This window comes from Hemiscyllium ocellatum, chromosome 10 (genome assembly GCF_020745735.1).
Source record: "Hemiscyllium ocellatum isolate sHemOce1 chromosome 10, sHemOce1.pat.X.cur, whole genome shotgun sequence".
NCBI lineage: Eukaryota > Metazoa > Chordata > Chondrichthyes > Orectolobiformes > Hemiscylliidae > Hemiscyllium > Hemiscyllium ocellatum.
Window position 1 is genome coordinate 66,977,540 of NC_083410.1, and position 25,099 is coordinate 67,002,638.

General features: G+C 43.8%; 1 protein-coding gene across 4 annotated transcripts in view; it reads right to left on the reverse strand.

Annotated features, from left to right (window-relative positions):
* Nucleotides 1–25,099, reverse strand: part of rps6ka2 (ribosomal protein S6 kinase, polypeptide 2) — a 387,513-nt gene that overhangs the window by 60,696 nt on the left and 301,718 nt on the right. For all 4 annotated transcript variants that reach the window (XM_060830971.1, XM_060830970.1, XM_060830969.1 and 1 more), the window contains one exon: nucleotides 19,317–19,419. In XM_060830971.1, the coding sequence (XP_060686954.1) occupies nucleotides 19,317–19,419 (103 nt within the window). The remainder of the gene's footprint in view (nucleotides 1–19,316; nucleotides 19,420–25,099) is intronic.

A 25,099-nucleotide genomic window follows, 5' to 3' on the forward strand; every position in this document is an offset into this window, starting at 1 on the left:
AGGTAGGAAATTACAGCAAGATCAGAAAAATGTGATATATAATGAGATACAGATTGTCCACATAATGAATGATGAATTACTGCCACTTGTACTCTACAATGAACAACATAATAAAATACGGTGAAAAGCTTCTACTGCTGCTACAATCCGGCACCATTTGAACATTTTAAGAATAAAAAGATTAAGCTGAAAGAAGGTTCATTTTCATTCCGCTAGCTCCACCATGAGTCCTGAACGCTACGCCGGCTGACCAATGAAACCTCTACTGCCACCTGCACTGGACCCACTAACATCGGAGTTGCCACTTTTCAGGCTCCATTTCTTCATTGCTGGGACCACTTTGCCGACAGCTTCTGATGCCGGGTCCCATGCTGGACCCACATTCAGCCTGCAACCAAGAGACCCTGGCTCTGCTGCCACTGACCCGTCACTGATAACCAGGCATCCTGCTTTGGGCTTACCACAACCAGGAGCCCCTAGCTCCACTGCCGTCTCACCGATAACCAGGAGATCCTGGCTCTAGGCCTATCATAGCATAAGGTTTCAATGGTGAGATGAGAATCTTGTAAGTGAGCAGAGACGTTCTTATTTGTATGCATTAAGATTTCACGGTTACCTAATATGACATCATTTATATAGATGCTATTTTCCCATGCAGCAGAGAGAAACTAAAGGGTGCCAAGTTGTTGCAACTGCAGGTTGGCAGAGGTTGGCATTGGCCAAGAACCAGCTTTACAGTGACACACACACCTTCCATCTGCAGAGGTTGGCATTAGCCAAGAACCAACCTTACAGTGACACATACACTTTCCATCTGCAGAGGTTGGCATTAGCCAAGAACCAATCTTACAGTGGCACACTACCCTTCCATCTGCAGAGGCTGACATTGGCCAAGAACTAGCCTTACAGTGACACACACCCCTTCCATCCATGGGGGTTGGCATGGGCCAAGAATTAGCCTTACAATGACACACAGCTCTTCCATCCCCAGGGGTTGGCATTGGCCAAGAACCTTCTTTACAGTGACACACAGCCCTTCCATCTACAGAGGTTGTTACAGAAAATCTGCCTCATTACAGTCCAGGGAGTGAGCCACAGACAGTGCTGCAGGTCCAGCGCAACCTGTCTTGGGATTTGCAGGAAGTCAGTCAGTCAGGGAACTACACAGATATCAGTCAGGGGTCTGGCCAAGCTCAGCCCCCTTCACAATTCTCCTTCTTCCCCACCCCCCCCCACAGCCCCGTAACTTTCCTGATAAAAGGCTTATGCCTGAAACTTTGATTCTTCTCTGCCTGACCTATGCTTTTCCAGCACCACACTTTTTGAGTCTGGCCAGGCTCAGTGATTGTTACTGTTCTAAACTGACCAGTGGTTGGCTGAACTTCGGCTAATCCTGGGGACCTATTCACTGTAAGTCAAGGAGGTTATCAGAAGCCACTGGCATGGTGGGGACGTCATTAAGGGAGAACGAAGGTAGCTTGCTTGTTGCAGAAAGGACAGTAATTATAAAGTAGGGTGTAACTCAACATTTGAGGGGGAAGACAATGGACCATTGGAGGGCATAGGACACTGTGGAAGTGGGGGTGGAGGTAGTGTCATTCACAGTCACCTGGATTTGGCATTGGTGGGAGGGGCAGTTCAGCGCAATATTTGGTTTTACTAATCTTTGGCCTGGGGGTCAGTGAGTTAAGTGAGGATATGAAGAGTTAAATAAAAGGGTTGGATGGGAAAGTGGGGAACCTCAAATTTGCTGGGGTTGGCAAGGAAGTCAATACAAAAAGGAACCTGAAGATTGGGGGTGATCCAGATTAATAGACTGAGCCTACAGTGCTTACGAAATCATCTTCTAAACTGCAAATGCACAATGCACCACAGCTGATTGGGCAGAGTAAATATTTATTTCTTTGAGGGAGCAGGCTGTACTTCTGAGTAATATGAGGCCCTTTGAGGAGTAATTACAATATTTGGGACTTACATATGAGAAGTTAAACATACCTTTAATCATAGAATTTGCAAATGGTCTTTATGCAGTGACCAACTCTTGTCAAATTAAAATCCTGGCCACAAGCAACCTTGATCATGCCTTTAATCATTATAAACTAATCACTGTCATCTCAGTCAAACAAAGGTAATCATGAATGACCTTTATAGTGACACCTCCATGCTTAATTCTAAACCATATTCCAAAATACCATAGGCTGTACAAGGATGCAGAGCTGCACATTCCTGTCATATTGAATGGTAAGTATTTGACAACACACATGCTATATGTAGTGCCTTTTTTCCTAGGCAATTTGAGGGTAGGGTTGGGAGTTACAAGATTTCAATAATGCCACTACACCTATAATCTCTCACTATATGTATGCAACATGGCTAAAACAGCATATATTTGAATATGGTCTACATACTGTTATTACCTGAGCTAATATTGCTACTGGATGCATCAGATCCCAGACTGAAACCTGCTTTGATAGATTTTTTTTTGGTTTGGTTTTAATTAAGTGGTCTCCCACTGAGTCAGAATTGTTTTAACAGTAAAACAGAAGTTTATTAACTGAAATAAATTAAGATAAAATAGAATCAAACAAACTATTCACTTATAACACAAATTCATAGATTTTTAAACACACAGTAAAGACATCATCTCATTAATCCCTAAACACTCCTTTACAGGTTCCAAACAAAGAAAAAAGATCACTTGTACTGGACTTAAAATCAACCCTTTTATAATGCTCACCACGGAAAAAAAAATCTTTTCCTTAAACTGAAGTATTAGGAAGTTTGACGTTAACTTCTGGATTGAAAACACTAATAGCTTCTTCCTGGAGTTTATACACAGTTTATATCAGACTACTCTGGCAGGGATCTATGCAGAGGCAATTAATAACTCTCATTGTCAGACCCCACCATGATCTTTTGTATTGAGGATTATGGAAAACTCATTTGCAAACACTGAGTGCTCACATTACTAAAGACTGATTCTGTTTCTGATATTCCCTACATAGATCCTGAGGAATAGCGACCAATTGATCTTGCTACACAATGAATGTGCAGGGAAATTGAAGCAAGAAAAAATGTGCCAGCAAGCCCAGTACCTGTGGAAACCTCCAGCAGCTGTGGAACAGCCTCTACATGAATATGTTATGTAAGTAGGTCCCCTCAGGAGGCAGAGGACAGACAATTTCCTCCAAATGAGTAAAGTGCAGTGTCTGCCCAGACTGGGGATTTCCCGGGACTCTGACTGAAATCACTGAAGACATTTCGTGGAGCAGAATGCGTAAGCTGAAGGGGTGGGTGGCCATCCTATCCTGGTGCCATCAAGGTGACAGCTGACCCACACACTTCTCACCTACATCCGTGAATCCCTCCCCCAAACTATGCTACTGGCTGCTTCCAAGGATCCACTGGGGACCTTTTTGGAGTCTCTCAATCCTCAGCCTACAAATGTTTTAAGGCTGTTATAAATGAAGTTTGTGTGGGATCACAACACTTCAATTTATATCCCTGTGACAAGGTCAGTTCTACAGCTGGGCAGTAGGCTGTGGCAATATAGCTGACTGTACACAGATCACACTGACAGTACCATATCATAATGTAACTAAATTTATCAATTGAAGTGGGTTCTGTTCCATCAATGCTCAACTTCTCTGTAATCATAACATTCAAAGGGAGGCAATGACCTATTGGTATTATCATGGGACTGTTAATCCAGAGACCCAAGTAATGCTCTGGTGATGCGGGTTCAAATTCCATGGCAGATGGTGGAATTCAGAGTCTAACAATGATTATGAATTAATTTCCAATTGTCAGAAAAAAAACATCTGTTCACTAATGTCCTTCAGGGAAGGAAACTGCCATTCTTACCTGGTCTGGTCTACATCTGACTCCAGACTCACAGTGATGTGGTTGACTCTTAACTGGCCTCTAGGCAATTAAGGGTGGACAGTAAATATTGACCTGGCTAGTGATGCCTTCGTTCCATGAACGAATAACAAAAAAAATCGTATTAGTCTACAGCACAGAAAAATGTCCCTTGGCCTATCCAGTTGACATCAGTCAAAAATAAGCACCTAACTATACTTGGAGAAAGCGAGGGCAGGAGTTCAGAGTCAAGAATGCACTGCTGAAAAAGCCCAGCAGGTCAGGCAGCATCTGAGGAGCAGGAGAATCAACGTTTTAGGCATAAACCCTTCATCAGGAATGAGGCTTATGGGTCAGAGGGACTGAGAGGTGAATGGGAGGGGGGTGTGGGACAGGGGGAGTGTAGCTGGGAGTGTGACACATAGATGAAGGTGGAGGGGAAAAGTGATAAGTTGGAGTGAAGGGTGCAGCAGACAGGTGGAAAGGGAGATGGACAGGTCATGAAGGCAGTGCCAAGTTGGACTGGTGTAAGGTGGGAAGAGGGGAAGTGGGGAAACTGGTGAAATCCACATTGATCCTGTGTGGTTGCAGGGTCCTGAAGCAGAAGATGAGGCATTCTTCTTCTAGGCATCAGGTGGTTCGGGTTTGGCGATGGAGGAGGCCTAAACCATCATCTTCCAGACCATCTACAACCTCCTCATCTCAGGGGATCTCCCACCCACAGCCTCCAACCCCATTGTCAGAGAACCCCGCACCACACAATATCATCTCATACCCAAAATTCACAAACCTGACTGCCCTGGTTGACCCATCGTCTCAGCTTGCTTATGTCCCACTGAACTCATCTCTGCATTCCTTGACACCATCCTGTCCCCCTTAGTCCAGGAACTTCCCACTTACATTCGGGACACCACTCATGCCCATCACCTCCTTCAAGACTTTTGTTTCTCTGGCCTCCAAGGCCTTAACTTCACCAAGGACATCCCGTCCCTCTACACATTTATCTGCAAAGACGAAGGCCTCCAAGTCCTCTGTTTCTTTCTTTCACGCTGACCCAACCTGTACCTTCCACTGACACTCTCGTTTGCCTGGCTGAACTGGTCCTCACCCTCAACAACTTCTCCTTCCAATCCTCCCACTTCATCCAAACCAAAGGGGTAGCCATGGGCACCCGCATGGGTGTCTCTTCATCAGGCACGTGGAATAGTCCATCTTCCACAGCGACACTGGTACCATTCCCCATCTTTTCCCCCACTACATTGATGACTGTAATGGGACTATCTCATACTCTCATGAAAAGATTGAACAGTTCATCAAATTCACCAACGCCTTCCACCCTGACCTCAAACTCACCCGGACCATCTCGGACGCCTCCCTCCCCTTCCTGGACCTCTCCATTTCCATATCTGGCGACCGAGTCAACACGGATATCTACTACAAACCCACTGACACCCACAAATACCTGAATTACACCTCCTCTCACCTTGCCTCCTGTAAAAATGCCATTATTCCCAATTCCTCCGCCTCCACCTCATCTGCTCCCAGGAGGACCAATTCCAACATAGAACATCATAGATGGCCTCCTTCTTCAAAGACTGCAATTTCCCTTCCCACTTGGTCGATAATATCCTCCAGCACATCTCCTCCACTTCCTGCACTTACAATTGCAACAAGGACTGAAACCACCTGATCCTCATCTTCCACCCCACCAACCTCCAGATACATCTCATCATCCTCTGCCACTTCCACCACCTACAAAGAGACCCCACCACAAGGGATATATTTCCCTGCCCACCCCATCTGTGTTTTGGAGAGACTATTTCCTTCGTGATTTCCTTGTCAAATCCACACCCCCCCCCCCCCATCAGCCCAAACCCCACTCACGGCGCTTTCCCCTGCCAACTCAAGAAATCCAAAACCTGCATCCATACTCCCCTCTCACCTCCATCCAAGGCCCTAAAGCATCCTTCCACATCTGACAAAAATTTACCTGTACTTCCACACACATCATCTACTGTATCCGTCGTACCCGATGCGATCGCCTCTACATCGGGGAGACAGGAAGCCAACTTGCAGATAATTTCAGAGAACACCTGTACCAACTCCACCACCCTGTGGCTGAACATTTTAATTCCTCCTCCCACTCTCAAGGACATGCTGGTCCTGGGTCTCCTCCACCCTAACCACCCAATACCTGGAGGAAGAATGTCTCATCTTCTGCCTTGGGACCCTGCAACCACACAGGATCAATGTGGATTTCACCAGTTTCCACCACCTTTTCCCACTCCCAAGCCTCCAAATCAGCACTGCCCTCTTGATCTGTCCATATGGGCAGGTGGCTGGTGGTTAGCACTGCTGCCTCACAGCCCAGGGACCCAGGTTCAATTCTTACCTTGGGCAAATGTCTGTGTGGAGTTTGTACCTTCTCCCCATGTCTGTGTGGGTTTCCTCCGGGTGCTCCAGTTTCCTTCCACAATTCAAAGACGTGCAGGTTTAGGTAAATTGGCCATGCTAAATTGCCCATATTGTTAGGTACATTAGTCAGGGGTAAATGTAGGTGAATAGGTCTGGGTGGGTTGCTCTTCGGAGGGTTGGTGTGGACTTGTTGGGCCAAAGGGCCTGTTTCCATACAATTGGAAATCTAATCTAATCTAAATCTTCCTTCCCACCTATCTGCTTCACCCTCCTCTATGACCTTCTCCCCAACCTTCATCTACCTATCACCAGCTACCTTCTCTACCCACCCAACCTCCCCCCTTATATCTCTCAGCTCCCTGACCCGCCAGCCTCATTCCTGAGGAAGGACCTTTGCTTGAAACATTCCATTCTCCTGCTCCTTGGATGCTGCCTAACCTGCTGTGCTTTTCCAGCACCACACTCTCGATCTAACTACTTTTGCCCAATTTTTTAGCACTCTGCCCAGAACCTTATATGCTTTGGCATCACAAGTGCACATCTACATCTTCCTTTAAATGATGTAAGGGGTCTTCCCTTCACCACCTTTATAGGCAGTGAGTTCCAGATTCCTACCAGCATCAGGATGGAAACAAATCCTCACATCCCCTCTAAACCTCCTGCCCCTTACCTTAAATCTACACTTCCTGGTCATTGATTCCCCACCAAGGGGAGAAGTGCATTCCAATGTATGCCCCACATAATTTTATACATCTCAATGATGTACCCCTTAGTCTCTTCTGTTCCAAAGAAAACAGCCACAGTCTATTTTCTCTTCATATCTAAAACTCTCCAGCCCTAGCAACATTATGCTAAATCTCCTCTGCACCCTCTACAGGAGGGATCTGATAGCACTGGAATGTACATTCCAGAACAGCACACAATATTCTAGCTGTGATAGACAGCCGAAATGTGCTTTAAATGTCCAAGTCAGCTGCAGTCTCATTCTCATTGTTTGTAATGTCTGCACAATCATGCACTTTGGAGTGTCCTGACAGAATACTTCCCTTTGTACATAGCATGTCTTCCATTTGGGTGCTTGCTGACACCATCTTGTCTTCTTATGAGGAAGTGCTACCTGCAGGAAGGCTAATGTTCCTCAATATTGCCTTGTCATTTTTGTTGATCATCAATAGTTAGAATGGCATGTCTGTGTATGTCTCCGGCAGCTAATCAGCATTCTGTTGGACATGGCTCCCACCGGTAGTTGCCAACTCTTCCTGGAGGTGACTAACTTCACATATGTGGGAGCCAGGTCAGTGCTGATCATGTTGATGGATTCCTCCAACCTTTGATCCAGCTTTCTGAGTGTCTCCACAAATGTGCTGCTGTTCCTTTGTCTCTTTGTACAATTTAATGAAGTTGTTAATGGTCAACACTAAGCAGTCCTCTCCTCTCTGGGGCTGTGCAGGTGCCTGGTCTCCAGAGATCTACTCTCCTGACTCTAATCTGGATAAAATAGCCACTGAGGTGTCAGTATTTGAGTAGATGGAGAGTGCAGGAGACAGACTTGCTATTGCATGCTCTGAGAGTTCTGTGGCTTCTGCCTCAGAAGTAGAGGTGGAGGTGATAACTGGAGTGTTTAGTTTGTTTGAGGTGCAGGTTGTATGAATGCTGCTCAGGCCTGTGGAAGATGAGAGCAGGAGTAAGTTGTGAAAAGAACGTGTTAGGAATACATTCATGTTGTGGAAGAGCAGCACAGCACTCAGTAATGAGTCCTATTTCGTTGCTGGGACATGGTGGTCTCGGCATCCCTACATGTGAAATCACACTCTTCTAATGAAGCAAGGATTTTTTTCTTTACAGGGAATCAGTAGATTAATGTTGGATGGCCCCACTCTATCCTATTATAGACAGCTTTCCCATAGAATAAAAGGAAAGGACGGATTGAGAGGGATGAAAGTGACTGTCACAGTTTTTAGCATGGGTGCAAATGGGGGAAAGGTGTAGCAGTTTGATGGGTGAGTGAGTAAGCAGAGCAGTGAGATGCAGGGTCTGTAATTTTGGATGGGGTAGGGATTGAGGAAGATGCTGCATGCAGTAGTGAGAGTGTTGGACCATCAACTTGGATAGAAGATGTGAGCAGTTTCAACATTAGCCAGAGTGTGAAGTAGCAAAGAGAATATGGCAGCACTTACCACAGAAGGTCATTAACCATCTTGTGGCATTGTTGGACATTCCTCTCAAAGACAGAAACCAACAGATTCACGTGACAATTTCAGCGCAAGCTGGCAGGGTCTGGTCTGTGGGGTCTTCTGGCAGTCTTGAGGAAAGAGGACATTTTTCCCATCCATGATTCCATCCACCAGGATTCCAGGTCTCTTTTAGTAAAGTGTGGTGCCATTGTGCCTCAGCCATCTGTGGAACAAGTCTTGACAGAAGTGCAGTCCGTGGCTTGCAATATTTTACCTGGGTGAAGCTTGCCTTCAAATATGGCATTGGTGTTGGAAATCCTGGATGGTTCTGGCAGTGGCTAACACAGCTGGTCAGTGCACGAAATTGAGAGAGTGGTGGTATGGATCATCTTAATGAGGTGAGCGGCATAAAATTGCATGAGAAATGTTGCTAGTGCTCACAGAGAGAACCTCCTCATGAAACTCCCAAAATTGACACTGCCAAATTTGAGAAGTCCACTTCCTATTTTTGATATCACTTTTAGTCCATGATATCAACACTTTTTTTTTCCATTTGACTAAGCCCTTTTCTTCTAGTTCTTTCCCATTGCTCACTTCTTCCGTTGACTAAGGTCGTTGAATTACATAACTTTATGCAGATTTTATTTTTAGTTGTTCTGTATTTTTACGTTATCAGTTCTGCAAACCTTTCAAAGTCAACATTATCTAAGTTTAATTATCTTGGTTGTGACTCACCTTTTTTTCCTCTCAGTCTGGTATTAAATCCTATCATATTACAATCACTGTTGGCTAGATGTTCACTCACTGTTAAACCATTGTTTAAATTAATTTTTCTGATGCTCATTACTCACCACCAGGTCTAATATGCCTGGTTTTATCAATTTTTAATTGCTTCAGAAAGTGATTGAATACAGTCAATAAATCTGTTGCCTTTGGAACTTAAGCTATTTCTCACAGATTCTGGGAAAATTAGAATTTGCTATTATGACTGCACTATCTTTGAAACAAATTTCTCTTAGTTAATCATATTCTGCTAGTTTATCTCAACTATCTGGAAGCCTGCAGATAACTCCCAAAATCTTACATTTTTTTTTCCTCAATTCCAGCAAATTATCTTAAAAAAAATCCTTAACCAGTACCGCATACTGGCAAACATCATAAAGCAAAAGAGTGGTCATTTGGGACATACACATCAGAAAAATTATGCCATGAGGTCAAATGTCTAGGCCATAGAGAGTAATTTTGTTGGAGTTCATTACCTTAGTACCAAATTTGTAGAAGGTATTTGAAGCCATTTGTTTTAAGTTGCAGGAAACTTGGGTTTTTGACATCATGGTCAGGAAATCTGGGAGTGCCGATATTTGGGTGCAATCTATACGATAATTATCTGTGGAAGGATCTAAGAATCAAACTCCTGTGTGTTGCTTTCCCACATTAACACAGCATCAGTGCTGCAAGAAAAGGCCATATAGATGACTGATGGAAGTGATTGGCCACTGGGAAGTGCTGTGGAAGGAATATGTTAAAGGCATCGGGGGAGTAAACAACAATGAGAGGTCAATGGAGTTTGGGTCAGATCTAGGAGCAATGGGGTCAGAACTAGTGGATGTGAGGTCAGGGACTCTGATTAAAACTGGGTCATCTGTGGTACTGGATCTTTAAGTAGGGAAGGATGCTTATAGACAAGGACTTTATATTTTGGGAGAAAATATTTATAATTTCCACACATTGAATCAATGGTAAAGTGGAGATATGAAGCAGGTGTTAGATCAGAGTGGTGCTGGAAAAGCACAGCAGTTCAGGCAGCATCTGAGGAGCAGGAAAATCGACATTTCGGGCAAAAGTTCTTCATCAGGAATAGAGGGAGGAAACCTCCAGGGTGGAGAGATAAATGGGGGTGGGGAGTGAGGTTGGGGAGAAGGTAGCCATTTTGTTACCTTCTCCCCCCAGCTCCTCTCCCCCCCTCCCCCCCCCAATTTATCTCTCCATCCTGGAGGCTTCCTGTCTCTATTCCTGATGAAGGGCTTTTGCCCGAAACCTCGATTTTCCTGCTCCTCGGTCGCTGCCTGACCTGCTGTGCTATTCCAGCACCACTCTGATCTAAACTCTGGTTTCCAGCATCTGCAGTCCTCACTTTTGCCTATATGAAGCAGGTGGAAAGTCCCTTATTCCCAAATGCTTCAGCGATTGGTAAGCTCGTCTCTTATTTATGTGTCCTCCCCAAAATGGAAAGTGCTAGCATTCTTCCTCCCCAACAATTTGGACAGTTAGAGGCTACATGTTTCCTGAAGCATGATGGATGGATGACGTAAGTTCCATGCCTTAACCTAATCACAGGAAATGGAGACAGAAAGGAAACTGAGGGCACACAATTTATCACAAATGCAAAAACAATAATGTGCTAAAATAGCACACTTAAAGCAATACGCGAATCCAACAGCATTCTCAAACAATATTTGACTCTGAATCACGCGAGGATTAAGAGTAATATTGATTGGAATAGATTTTAAGGAGTGCTCAATGGACAGCAAAGATTTGGAGACGTTGAGCGATTTAGGCTGAGAAATCCAGAACTCTGAGGCTTCAGTGTTACAACAATTGTTGTTGCTAATTGTTTAATATTTAACATCGTGGATGGACATGACTTCAAAATTGGAGAAATTCAGAGTTTGGAGAGGTTTGTAACGCTAGTTGGGACAAAGGAAAAAATAAGGGAGGCAATTTAGGTTAGTGAGCATAAAGAGATAATGGAGAAAACGAGGACTGCAGATGCTGGAGTATCAGAGCTGAAAAAGTGTTGCTGGAAAAGTGCAGCAGGTCAGGCAGCATCCAAGGAGCAGGAAAATCGACATTTCGGGCATGAGCCCTTCTTCAGGAATGAGGAATGTGTGCCAAGCAGGCTAAGATAAAAGGTAGGGAAGAGGGACTTGGGGGAGGGGTGTTGGAAATGCGATAGGTGGAAGGAGGTTAAGGTGAGGGTGATAGGCCGGAGTGGGGGTGGGGGCGGAGAGGTCAGGAAGAAGATTGCAGGTTAGGAAGGTGGTGCTGAGTTCGAGGGTTGGGACTGAGACAAGGTGGGGGAAGGGGAAATGAGGAAACTGGAGAAATCTGATTTAATCCCTTTTTCCTAGGCGGAAGATGAGGCACTCTTCCTCCAGCCGTCGTGTTGCTATGGTCTGGCGATGGAGGAGTCCAAGGACCTGCATGTCCTTGGTGGTGTGGGAAGGGGAGTTGAAGTGTTGAGCCACGGGGTGGTTGGGTTGGTTGGTCTGGGTGTCCCAGAGGTGTTCTCTGAAACGTTCCGCAAGTAGGCAGCCTGTCTGCCCAATATAGAGGAGGCCACATCAGGACTGACTGAACTGGTCCTTACTCTGAACAACTTCTCTTTCCAATCCTCCCACTTCCTCTAAACCAAAGGAGTAGCCATGGGCACCTGCATGGGCCCCAGCTATGCCTGCCTCTTCGTAGGATATGTGGAAGAGTCCATCTTCCGCAGCTACACTGGCACCACCCCCCATCTTATCCTCCGCTACGTCGATGACTGTAATGGCGCTGCCTCGTGCTCCCACGGGGAGGGTGAACAGTTCATCCACTTTACTAACACCTTCCACCCTGACCTCAAATTTACCTGGACCGCCTCAGACTCCTCCCTCCCCTTCCTAGACCTCTCCATTTCTATCTCGGGCGACTGAATCAACATGGACATTTACTATAAACCAACCGACTTCCACAGCTATCTAGACTACACTTCCTCCCACCCTGCCCCCTGTAAAAATGCCATCCCATATTCCCAATTCCTTCGTCTCCATCGCACCTGCTCCCAGGGGAACCAGTTCCAATACCGAACAACCCAGATGGCCTCCTTTTTCAAAGAACGCAATTTCCCCCAGACGTGGTCGACGATGCTCTCCACCGCATCTCCTTCACTTCCCACCCCTCCGCCCTTGAGCCCCACCCCCTTTGCCATCAGGACAGAACCCCACTGGTCCTCACCTACCACCCCATCAACCTCCATATACATCGTATCATCTGTCGTTATTTCCGCCACCTCCAAACAGATCTCACCACCAGGGATATATTTCCCTCCCCTCCCCTATCAGCGTTCCAAAAAGATCACTCCCTCCGTGACTCCCTCGTCGGGTCCACACCCCCCACCAACCCAACCTCCACTCCCGGCACCTTCCCTGCAACCACAAGAAATGCAAAACTTGCACCCACACCGCCCCCTTACTTGTCTCCAAGGCACCAAGGTATTCTTCCATATCCGCCACAAATTCATCTGCACCTCCACACACATCATTTACTGCATCTGCTCACCCGATGTGGCCTCCTCTATATTGGGGAGACAGGCCGCCTACTTGCAGAACGTTTCAGAGAACACCTCTAGGACACCCGGACCAACCAACCCAACTACCCTGTGGGTCAACACTTCAACTCCCCCTCCCACTCCACCAAGGACATGCAGGTCCTTGGACTCCTCCATCGCCAGACATAGCAACACGACGGCTGGAGGAAGAGCGCCTCAACTTCCGCCTAGGAACCCTCCAACCACAAGGGATGAACTCAGATTTCTCCAGTTTCCTCATTTCCCCTCCATCCACCTTGTTTCAGTGCCAACCTTCAAACTCAGCAACACCTTCCTAACCTGCAATTTTCTTCCTGACCTGTCCGCCCCCACCCTCACCTTAACCTCCTTCCACCTATTGCATTTCCGATGCCCCTCCCCCAAGTCCCTCCTCCCTACCTTTTATCTTAGCCTGCTTGGCACACTTTCGTCATTCCTGAAGAAAGGCTCATGCCCGAAATGTCGATTCTCCTGCTCCTTGGATGCTGCCGGACCTGCTGCACTTTTCCAGCAACACTTCAGTTCTAAAGAGATAATGGGTAAACAGTATTTGGAATAAGTTATGGTCTGACCAGGGAAGTTTGGGTTGAGCCCCTGTTTAGTCAGGCTGGAAAATGAGACATTTCACTATGCCATTCTGTTCACTTGCTAACATTTCTGTCTCTGTGTTCCAACAAAGCTCGACACAAATTGGAGGATTACCACCTCTTTTTTTGCTTAGGTATTTTGCAGCCTTCAAAACACCACATTGAATCCAATAACTTCAGGCCATGAATTTGTTCCTTCATTTTAATTTGATTTATCCCTCTACCAAAATTTCAAAGGCTTAAGACATTTGTTGATACTCTTCTTTCTGTCTTGTAGGACAATGCGGTGCACATCCAGAAGCAACAATTCATAGTCAGGGGGAGTCAGAGCTGCTTATTCTGACTCCAAGAAGAAGACAGTGCTTGACATCATTGGAGTTGACATGACTGAAGCTGAAACCATTTATCTTGAAGGTATCCCATAGTTAACCTCTTCCTCCTCATTGCACAATCCCTTCGGTTGATGGTGTTTCCTCTTGTGGGACAGTCCAGGACTAGAAAGCGTTGTTTTAAAATTACGGCTCACCTCTTTCAGGACAGATTTGAGAATACGCTTTTTTTCACTAATGGTTATGTCACCTTGGAACCGGTGCTTTAGAAGGCAGTTAGGATGAGGTTATTGAATATTTTTAAGACAGATTTGGATAGCTTCTTGTTAGGCAGGGGATTCAAGAATTATTGGGGGTAAATGGAAATGTGGAATTTGAAACACCAATAGATGATTTTATTGAATGGGGAATAGGCTCTAGGGGCCAAATGATCTACATTTGCTACTATTTTAGATGTTTGTATGACTTATTCCCATCCCTCTTATCACAACAATCCCTGCTGCCTTTCTTCTTTCAGATATCCAAGAACTGCAACCTGACTAGGCAGCAATAGAAGCAAAAATATTGGAGTGAAGGAAAATAACAATGAACAGGAAACACCATCGGTACTCTAACACTCACAGATACCTGCTCAGATACTGACAATATACTATACAGGATGGCTTAGCGGTGAGGTCTACACATTGTGAGACATTGTACAAGAGTGGCCTACAGCCAGGATAGAATAAGGGTAACACATATTGCAGCTCAATAGAGTGGAATGCCATACAAACCTCTGCTGTTATAGACCCAAATAAGGGCATTGAGGGTTCGGCCTATATAAGAAGGCTACTGGTTACTGAAGTAACTGCACAGTGATTGGTATCTTGTCACCAGGTCACCCTTTCTTTACGTGTGCACAGTACACTGACTGTGGCCAGCCATCTCAGGTCAGTCACCTGAAATGGAGGGACTCTAATCTGCTGATTATATTTTTGTACTTTTTTATTCAAAGCTTACATAGATTATAGTGTCAGACACAACACATAACATCATTCACAATACATCGAGAACAAATCCCATAAAGATACAGTGTCTCAAACACGATATATGGCAAGGTCACTATACATCAGACAATTTATTGAAAAGCAGAAGCATTGACACAACACATTGTATAGAAGCATATCTCAAATCAATCAGTAGCACAAAATTTTACAGACAAACACACATTTCCCAGGGCTGTTGGTCGGCCTCCACACAACTATTGGTCGGGTCAGCTCTACAGGGCTTACGCAGAGGCACAGTCCAAACACAAAAAGAGTCCAACCATAAAGGCAGAGTCTGCACAGACAATACATAATCCGCACATAAGGGCGTGGTCCACACCAGCATGTTAGTTCACCCGCAAGGACATGGTCCACTGAAAAGGCATGGTAATCACATAAAGGCATAATGCAAACCCATAAAGGCTTGATCCATATATAAAGATTCAGTCCAGTACCTACATACCAAAACAGCAGCTCAGAGGCTGGGTCCCATTATCAAATCATCCTTCAATTCACTAGTTCACACAGTACACTGGCTGTGACCGGCCAGCTCAGAGTCAGTCACCTGAACCGCAGAGGTTCAAATCTCCTGGTTATATTTGTTTTTCTCAGTACACTGGCTGTGGCCAGCCAGATCAGAGTCGAGATTGTGGGTGCTGGAAAAGCACAGTGGGTCAGACAGCATTCAAGGAGCAAGAGAATCAACGTTTCAGGCATAAGCTCTTCATCAGGAATGAGGCTTGTGAGCCAAGGGGGCTGGGAGATAAATGGGAGGGAGAGGGGTTGGGAGGAAGTTAGCTGGGAATGCAATAGGCAGATGGAGATGTCCAGATGGAGGTCTGGACACAGTTTTTGAAATTCCTGCGGTGGCAAGGGAAGGTGCTGGGAGGGGAGGATGGGTTAGAGGGGGGCGTGGGCCTGGCACGGGAGTTGCAGAGGGAATGGTCTTTACGGAAAACGGATAGGTGTGGAGAGGGAAATATAATCTGGTGGTGCAGTCTTGAACTGAGGAGATTGTAATCTCCTGGTTATATATTTTTTTGAAGATTCTCCATCTGCTGTTATATTTTTGTTTGCTTCCCCACCCCCTCCCTCCACACTTCTGCCAAACAGCAGTAGTGCTCATATTCTATACAACCATATTTGTGTGTGTGCAGGTGCAGGATACAGTGAAAAGCACCAAGTGAAAATAACTTTATGAATATTCCACCACCAGTAAAGGCACATGTGAGGCCAATGAACCAGTGACAAGCAAAGCCCACAGCCAGCAAAGCTGATATGAGAAAGGCAAAGTGGAAGGTAGGGATTAAATCAAAATAGAATTGGAGGGGAAAACAACCACTCCATTCCTGATGATGTCCACCTCTCTCCTGGTTTTATATGTGGCCAGTGACAAGCTGTGCCTCATTCCTTTCAGGCAAAGCCTGCATGAACAAAGAAGTGAAGGGGAGGATAGGGGTTAAATCAAAATAGAGTTGGAGGGGGAAGCAAAGCAGTCTATGCCTGTGGTGCCCACCTCTCCTGAAGATCTGTCTGGGTTATTTTTGTTTGTTTTGTTTTGCTTTTCTCTGAAATGAGGAAATTCTAAATCCCCTGTTTACATATTTTACTTTTTATTTCTAATCTCCGAGTTATATATTTTTTAATCCTCTGTTTATTTTTTTTTGTGCTTATTTTCCCCAGCACTCATGTCTTGTGTGTACAGGTGTCTGACACAGTGAAAACCAACAAGTGTGTAAATCTTTATTTATGTACCACCACCAAGAAGAAAGTGGCCAGTGACAGGCTGTGCCCTTCTCAGAGGGCAATGCTGCGTGATCAAAAAAGTGAAGGGGAGGGTAGGGTTAAATCAAAATAGAGTTGGCGGGGGAAACAAAACAGTCCATGCCCCTTGGTGACTACCTCTCCCTGAAGATCTGTCCTGGTTATATTGCCCCATGTTAATAACCCCAATCAACTACCATATGGTCAACAAGATCAACCTGGCTCAAATCACTATAGTTGCGTACACTGAAATAATCGGTACAATGGCAAGTTTGCCGGAAAGACAATGTCAAGGAGGTTGGAGGAGTCTGTACCCACTTGGAAAAGGACTTTTCATTGATGTTCAACCCTACCCTTTCAAATATGGAACTGGTAGTCACTTCCATTGCCATACTTGTGGAGCCCACCATGAAGCAATGTCTTATGGCCAATGTCACAACTTCCATTGTAGTACAAACAGCTTCCAATAGTTTGAATGGAGTCTCAGAGTGCTGTCTTGCAAGCTTAAGAATTCTTCCTTCACGTGTCTCTATGTCATTGGTCAAAGTGATTTGATTCAGATGGATTACCTTGTGGTCTGATTGATAGTGGATCTGTGGATAATGAAGCTACCCCCCTCAGACACAGACTCCCTTCCTTTGAATATGTGTGTGGGATTCAAACCTTAATCATGAGCCATGTCACAAGGGGATTACCCTTACCTCCTAGTAGCCAGCCTTTGACTTGTGATGGAGGGCCAAATATAGATGAAATAGCAAACTTCTTAAAAAATGAAGGAATCCTTCCTGCTGTCAGGTTAACTGGCATTCACCTGGTGATGCATTGTCTGGCTCATGATTCGGGTTTGAATCCCATATATATATATATTCAAAGGAGACCTAAAATGAGGGAATGTTACAGGGTACAATCTCCATGTCTTCAAGAAACACTTCCCTACTTGGACTGCTCTAGAAAGGTGCACTCAGTGGGATAGATACCAAAATGTTTGGAAATGTGCTTAGGGCTGAACAACCTGACCATCACAAGAGAACAGCCTGAACAAGAAGCTGAGGTACAAGAATATGAGGAGGAAATAGAAGAGAAAATAGGATAATAGGAAGTTCCATTTTGCATAAGTTCTGCATGATCAGTTTATTCACGAGTGATTCCAATATCCTCAACCAGATCTCCTACTCATCAACAGACTCATTCTTTTTCCTTTGTCTTTATCACTCACCATCATAATATCCTCCTTCAGGCAACATTATAATACAAGACACCAGGAAATACATATTGTACAATCAACTGTATCGAGGGAGTGAAATCCCTTTTGCTTCATAAAAATGGCTAAGCTCACAGCAGGCGCATTTAAAAAAAAAATTCATGGGATATGAGCATCACTAAATATTTATTGGCCACCCATAATTTTAGTGGAGAAGTCAGTGATGACCTGCCTTCTTGAACCACTGCAGTAGATACCCCACAATGCTTTTTGGAAGGAGGTTCAAGGATTTTCATCCAACGAAACTGAAGGAACAGCAATATAGTTCTAAGTCACGATGGTGGGTAGCTTGCATGTGATCATGTTCCCATGTATCTGCTGCCTTAGTCCTTCTAGATGATGGAAATTTAGGGTGTAGGTTTGCTTGCTGAGCTGTAGGTTTGATATCCAGACATTTCATTACCTGGCTAGGTAACATCATCAGTGGTGAGCTCTGAGTGAAACGAAGCTGTTGTCTCCTGCTTTCTATTTATATCTTTCTCCTGGATGGGGTTCTTAGGGTTTGTGGTGATGTCATTTCCTGTTCATTTTCTGAGGGGTTGATAGATGGTATCTAGACCTATGTGTTTGTTTATGGCGTTGTGGTTGGAGTGTCAGTCCTCTAGGAATTCTCTGGCATGTCTTTCCTTAGCCTGTCCCATGATAGATGTGTTATCCCAGTCGAAATGGTGGGTTTTTTCCACTGTGTATAGGGATACAAGGGAGAGAGGGCCGTATCTTTTTGCATCTTTTTGGCTAGAGATGTCTTGTTTAAAATTTTCCTGTTAGTTTTTCCATGCAGATCTATCTACTAAACAAACAGGAAATCTGGGGTTCCTATTTCACCTATAAAAGTGACTGTCATTATACCAATAATCTAGAGACTGAGGCCAATACTTTGGGGACATGGGTTCAAATCCCATTATATCAGCTGATGGAATTTAAATTCACTTAGTAATTTAAGAATTGAAAATTAGTCTCATTAGTGGTGAGTGTGGAACATTATCAACTATCATTAAAACCCATCTGGTTCACATGACCTTTAGAGAAAGAAATCTGTTGTCCTTACTGAGTCTGGCCGACATGCAACTCTAGACTCATAGTGATGTGATTGACTCTTAACTGCCATCTGAATAGAATGAGCAAGTCATTCAGTTCAAGAGCAGTTAGGGATGGGCATTGAATGCTGACTTCCTGGTGACACCCACAATCCATGAAAGACTTTTTAAAACATATACATGAGCATAAACAACATATTCTTATTCCAATAATATTTACACAAGAATCAAATGGTTTGGGTAGCCACTAAACAAAATCATTACCATCTATAAATGTATTTCTGAATAAACTAAATGCTTCAGAATAGCACAAACTTTAGGGTTAACTAAAAACCTGCATTAACCAAAATTGATGACACAATCCAGCCCAGAAGATTAGGATAAAGTTCCAGACAGCAAATGAAACATTCTAGCTCACCATTGTCTATTTTACACAATCACATAGTTTCAAAATTACTCCAAGTTTAATGCATGAACTTAACTGAGCAATTCAAAAAACCACAAAAGGAACTACTCACCAATTGGTGTCCTTGATGTGAATTCAGGGTCAAAGTGAAACGTATCCTCTGGTCTCCCTACAGCTGGTTTAAATGGTGGCTTAATTTCTTTCCTGAATAACTTCTGTTGTGAAAGTATACATTTCAGTGATGCAGAATTAAATAACACAAATTTAAATGTTCTTCAATCTTAGCGTACTAGTTAATGATTTAACATTAAATTTTGTCTTAAATATTTTAACATAGCTGCTAACTCATTAAATGCATACTAACCACTTCAATAAAATAACATATAGAGAAACCCAGTACAAAATTATTCTCCTCACTTTATCTTATGTTGAATATGCACTGTTTGTTGCAGAAAGTTAACTGGTGCAGTAGCAGAATGGAGTAAGATAACATCTGATCCAATGCCATCATCATTATGATTTCATCCATTGAACTAAATTAGCACATCTGCACCATGAAAGGAACAAAACTTAAAAATAAACACAGTGGTATTGAAATAATAGCAGACTCTGTAGATGATAAAATTATGGAAATGTTGAGGTGCTTTTACTTTGATGACTTTCTTTACTTTCTATTTGGGGTGTGGCTACGCTGCAACACTCTCCCTTTTCTTAAAACATAGCTCAATTCTGTAATATGGAGATCTAATCTAATTTTTTTTTATTGTTTCTATCAATTGCAACAGTTTAGTACTTAATTTGCTTTAATTTTCAAAGGATTTTCTTGTTATAGTATCCTAAACGAAAGACCAAAACTGAGATATTGATCAAATGACAGAACGTAATTATGTCCTTATTTTGATTGTATTCCTATTAAGATATCTATTTATTGGAGATGTGCCTGACCACAAGAATGGTATAATATTGTGCTATTCTTGCTTTAAATGTGCCTCTGACAAATGCATGGAATTCTAAGTTTTCTTCCACTTTATTTTGCTTTTAAAGCTTTCTTTTATCAATAGGAAAAAGCTGCTTGCATTCATTTTTGTGGAAGTTGCTCTTTCAGCCAACAGCTTTGACCATGCTCCCCAAACATTTTTTGCCATAAATTTTTCGACATTGAGCTCTAGACATCATTACAGCCTTGGTCTAAACATGGACAGAATACTTAAGTTCTGTGAGATAAAAACAACTGTCCTTGCAATTAAAACATTTGACCAGATTTGACATCAAAGAACCCACTGGAAATCGGAGTCAAATTTTCCACTGGTGTCCTACATCGAACAAAGGAAAATATTTCTGCTTTTTAGAGGGGCGATTATCTCAGCCCGAGGACATTGCTGCAGGAGCTCATCAGGGCTGATTTTTCCTCCCAATTACCTTTATTGTGTCAGCAGTAACCCTCTGTCGATCATAAGGTCAGAGGATGGGATGTTTGCCAATGACTGCAGTGTTATATTTGCAATTCTTTCAGATCAGATAACATCCTGTACCCGCACTGAAGAAGGCTTGGACGACACTCAGGTTTGGGTTGTTAAGTAGTAAGTAAAATTTGCATCATATAAGTATCACACACAACAATCTCCACCAAGACAGAATCTAATCACTTCATACTGATATTCAAAGGAATTAGAACTGCACAATAGATAATCATCAACATCCTGAACATAATCATTGATGGGAAATTTAACTGAACCAGACACATAAATACATCATTACAGGAAGAGGTCAAAGGTATTCTGCAGCATTTAAAAAGCTCAGAACTAGCCTAATTGATTGGCACCCCATCCACCATTCATTCTCTTTGTCATTGGGATACCAATTGGGCTGTTGTATCAATTGTAAGATGCACTGCAGCACATCACCTAGGCTATACCAAGGCTAGCTCTATAGCTCCTGCCTAAATTAATCAATTTCTTGTATTAATCTCTATTTGACAATTCTTTGCTAATTCTGCTAGCCTATCTATGCCTTGTTGTAGTCAACTGGTATTATTGTAAGTAATTGTCCCATATGGCATTATCAGCAAATTTTGAAATTTACTTTATTCTATCCAAGTCATTTGCTGAAATATTTAGAGGTCTGAGCAATGTGGGCTACAGCAAGATTTGTGTCAGAATTGGATGAAAAACCTGACAAGACCCACCTTGACATTGAGAGTAACTCATGCCATTTTTATGCTTGTCGTAAGCAGCTTGATGAGTTTCTCATTAGGCAGTGGCAGGTGCCAAGTAAAGGGGTTTAGGGATTATTGCTTGTTAAATGCCTCATTTTCCACACAATTTGCCTCATTGAAATTCAGTTTCCTATCTAACTAAACCTGCCAATGAGCTAAATCTGAGAAAATTCATCATGTAAAACAGAATGGGTGTCTGGCAAATTCAGATCACTGCTTGTAAGTAAAATTTACACCATACAAGTATTACACAACAACAATCTTCAACAAGACAGAGTCTAATCACCTCCTATTTGGACTTGGCCACCAACATCTCAGAGTGCTCCATGAGCAACCAGGCACTGCCCCCCATGTCCATGCATATTGGCATCTAATATGTGCCAGACTCTAAAAACCTTTATGGCACATCTCAATCCACTTTCCAGAAGCTGTTGAACTTCAATGCTGCATGCATCTCTGCTGCAGTGGTAGTTATCATTCAATCTACAGCAGGGACACTTTGTGCTCAGGAACAGACACCAGCTGATTGGCTGGACCAGGCTGCATATACATGCTCTTTGTTCACGTCATGCACTCATTCACTCTGAACTTACTTGGATACTTACAGTATCTCCGCCTTGTGTGGCTTGCCTTGCATTTGTATGCTTTGCCTCCCTCAGCCAGAGATACTAAGCTTAAGGGCTTTTGCCCGAAACGTCGATTTCGCTGCACTTTGGATGCTGCCTGAACTGCTGTGCTCTTCCATCACCACTAGTCCAGAATCTGGTTTCCAGCATCTGCAGTCATTGTTTTTACCTTGTATTACGTCTGTCTTGCCTTGCTAATTACCATAAACACAAAGGTAGTTTGCTTGACGTGATTGTCATTAGAACTTAGAGACATAGAGTCATAGAGATATACAGCATGGAAACAGACCCTTCGGTCCAATCTGTCCATGCCGACCAGATATCCCAATCCAATCTAGTCCCACCTGCCAGCACCCAGCCCATATCCCTCCAAACCCTTCCGATTCATATACCCATCCAAATGCCTCTTCAATATTGCAATTGTACCAGCCTCCACCACATCCTCTGGCAGCTCATTCCATACACGTACTACCCTCTGCATGAAAAGGTTGCCCCTGAGGTCTCTTTTATACATTTCCCCTCTCACTCTAAACCTATGCCCTCTAGTTCTGGACTCCCTGACCCCAGGGAAAATACTTTGTCTATTTATCCTATCCATGCCCCTCATAATTTTGTAAACCTCTATAAGGTCACCCGTTAGCCTCCGGTGCTCCAGGGAAAACAGCCCCAACCTGTTCATCCTCTCCCTGTAGCTCAGATTCTCCAACCCTGGCAATCCTTGTAAATCTTTTCTGAACCCTTTCAAGTTTCACAACATCTTTCCGATAGGAAGGAGACCAGAATTGCACACAATGTTCCAACAGTGGCCTAACCAATGTCCTGTACAACCGCAACATGACCTCCCAACTCCTGTACTCAATATTCTGACCAATAAAGGAAAGCATACCAAACGCCTTCTTCACTATCCTATCTACCTGTGACTCCACTTTCAAGGAGCTATGAACCTGCACTCCAAGGTCTCTTTGTTCAGCAACATTCCTTAGGACCTTATCATTAAGTGTATAAGTCCTGCTAAGATTTGCTTTCCCAAAATGCTGCATCTAGCATTTATCTGAATTAAACTCCATCTGCCACTTCTCAGACCATTGGCCCATCTGATCCAGATCCTGTTGTAATCTGAGGTAACCCTTTTCGCTGTCCACTACATCTCCAATTTTGGTGTCATCTGCAAACTTACTAACTGCACCTCTTATGCTCGCATCCAAATCATTTAAGTGAATGACAAAAAATAGAGGGCCCAGTACTGATCCTTGTGGCACTGCACTGGTCACAGGCCTCCAATCTGAAAAACAACCCTCCACCACCACCCTCTGTCTTCTATCTTTGATCCAGATCTGTAACCAAATGGCTAGTTCTCCCTGTATTCCATGAGATCTAACCTTGCTAATCAGTCTCCCATGGGGAAACTTGTCAAACGCCTTACTGAAGTCCATATCAATCACATCTACTGCTTGCCCTCATCAATCTTCTTTGTTACTTCTTCAAAAAACTCAATCAAGTTTGTGGACATGATTTCCCACGCACAAAGCCATGTTGACTATCCCGAATCAGTCCTTGCCTTTCCAAATACATGTACATCCTGTCCCTCAGGATTCCCTCCAACAACTTGCCCACCACCGAGGTCAGGCTCACCAGTCTATAATTCCCTGGCTCGTCTTTACCACCCTTCTTAAACAGTGGCACCACGTTTGCCAACCTCCAGTCTTCTGGCAACTCACCTGTGACTATCGATGATACAAATATCTCTGCAAGAGGCCCAGCAATCACTTCTCTAGATTCCCACAGAGTTCTCGGGTACACCTGATCAGGACCTGGGGATTTATCCACCTTTAACCCTTTCAAGACATCCAGCACTTCCTCCTCTGTAATCTGGACATTTTGCAAAATGTCACCATCTATTTCCCTACAGTCTATATCTTCCATATCCTTGCCCACAGTAAATACTGATGCAAAATATTCACTTAGTATCTCCCCCATTTTCTACTTCAGTTAGTCAAGTGAGAAAGTCTGGAATTGGGGATCGTATGACAGTAAGTCAGGGGCAGACTCCAATATCAGACAAGGGACTTGGACACAGTCAATCAGTTACTTGGGACAGCCACAGTCCACAAAAGGGTGTGGAGTCAAATGTCAACTACCGATCAATAGTCTTTCCAGCTCTGTTTGGAATTTCTTTCCTCTTGGAATAAGAGAGAGACAGGTATTAAGGGCGATGAAGTGCATGGCACAGCTGTTATTGTTTAGGGTAGGTGATGGTGAGTAAGGGAAGATGTTGCAGGATGTTGTGAGATTAGTATAACATGGGAGATTGGTACACTAGCAGAGATAAAGAGTATGTGAGGCATTAGAGAGAAGGTGGTGGCACTTGCACTGGCAGAACTGAGAACGTCCCTGACAGTGTCAGGCATTTTCTTCAGATGGCAAAGAGTGCTTTAACATGGGTAACCTCAGACCAAGCCAGCATGTTCACAGTCCAAAGCTATGGCCTCCGTTGCTGCTTCTAAGGGAAGATGAAGTTTTACCTCTGCGTCAGCCTGTCCAGTAATAGCTCCATGACTTTGTCCACAAAGCAAGGTGATGATTACCCCCCATTTGCTATATCTGGGACAAAAGTCAGGAAACTTGCAGGGCAGCTCCAGACTGGCTGTCTGGGTGCATAATGGACTTTTAAAGAATGCAAAGGTGCAAGGAATATGGGCGAATTCTGGGGTATCCACTGAGTGGCAAGTTGTTGTGGGAACAGTGAGTGGTATGATGTTGGTGATACCATATAGGCAGGGTAGGTAGTTAACGAGATGAGTTTGGCAAGATTAGACGAGAAGCCTTGTTCGGCCTCACAGTGGATATCCCTCAGAAAAACTCAACGCAACTTGGACATAGTCACAAAACCATAATATCTAGCCCATTTTATGTATATATTACTAAGCTTTGGAGAACATCACCAGTGTTCTCCAGTCTGAAAAATCACTCAGCTGTCCTTGAGCCAATTTTTTTTCTGAGTTGAAACTGACATTCATATTCTAAAGTTAACTAGACTTTATGTGATACTTTGTC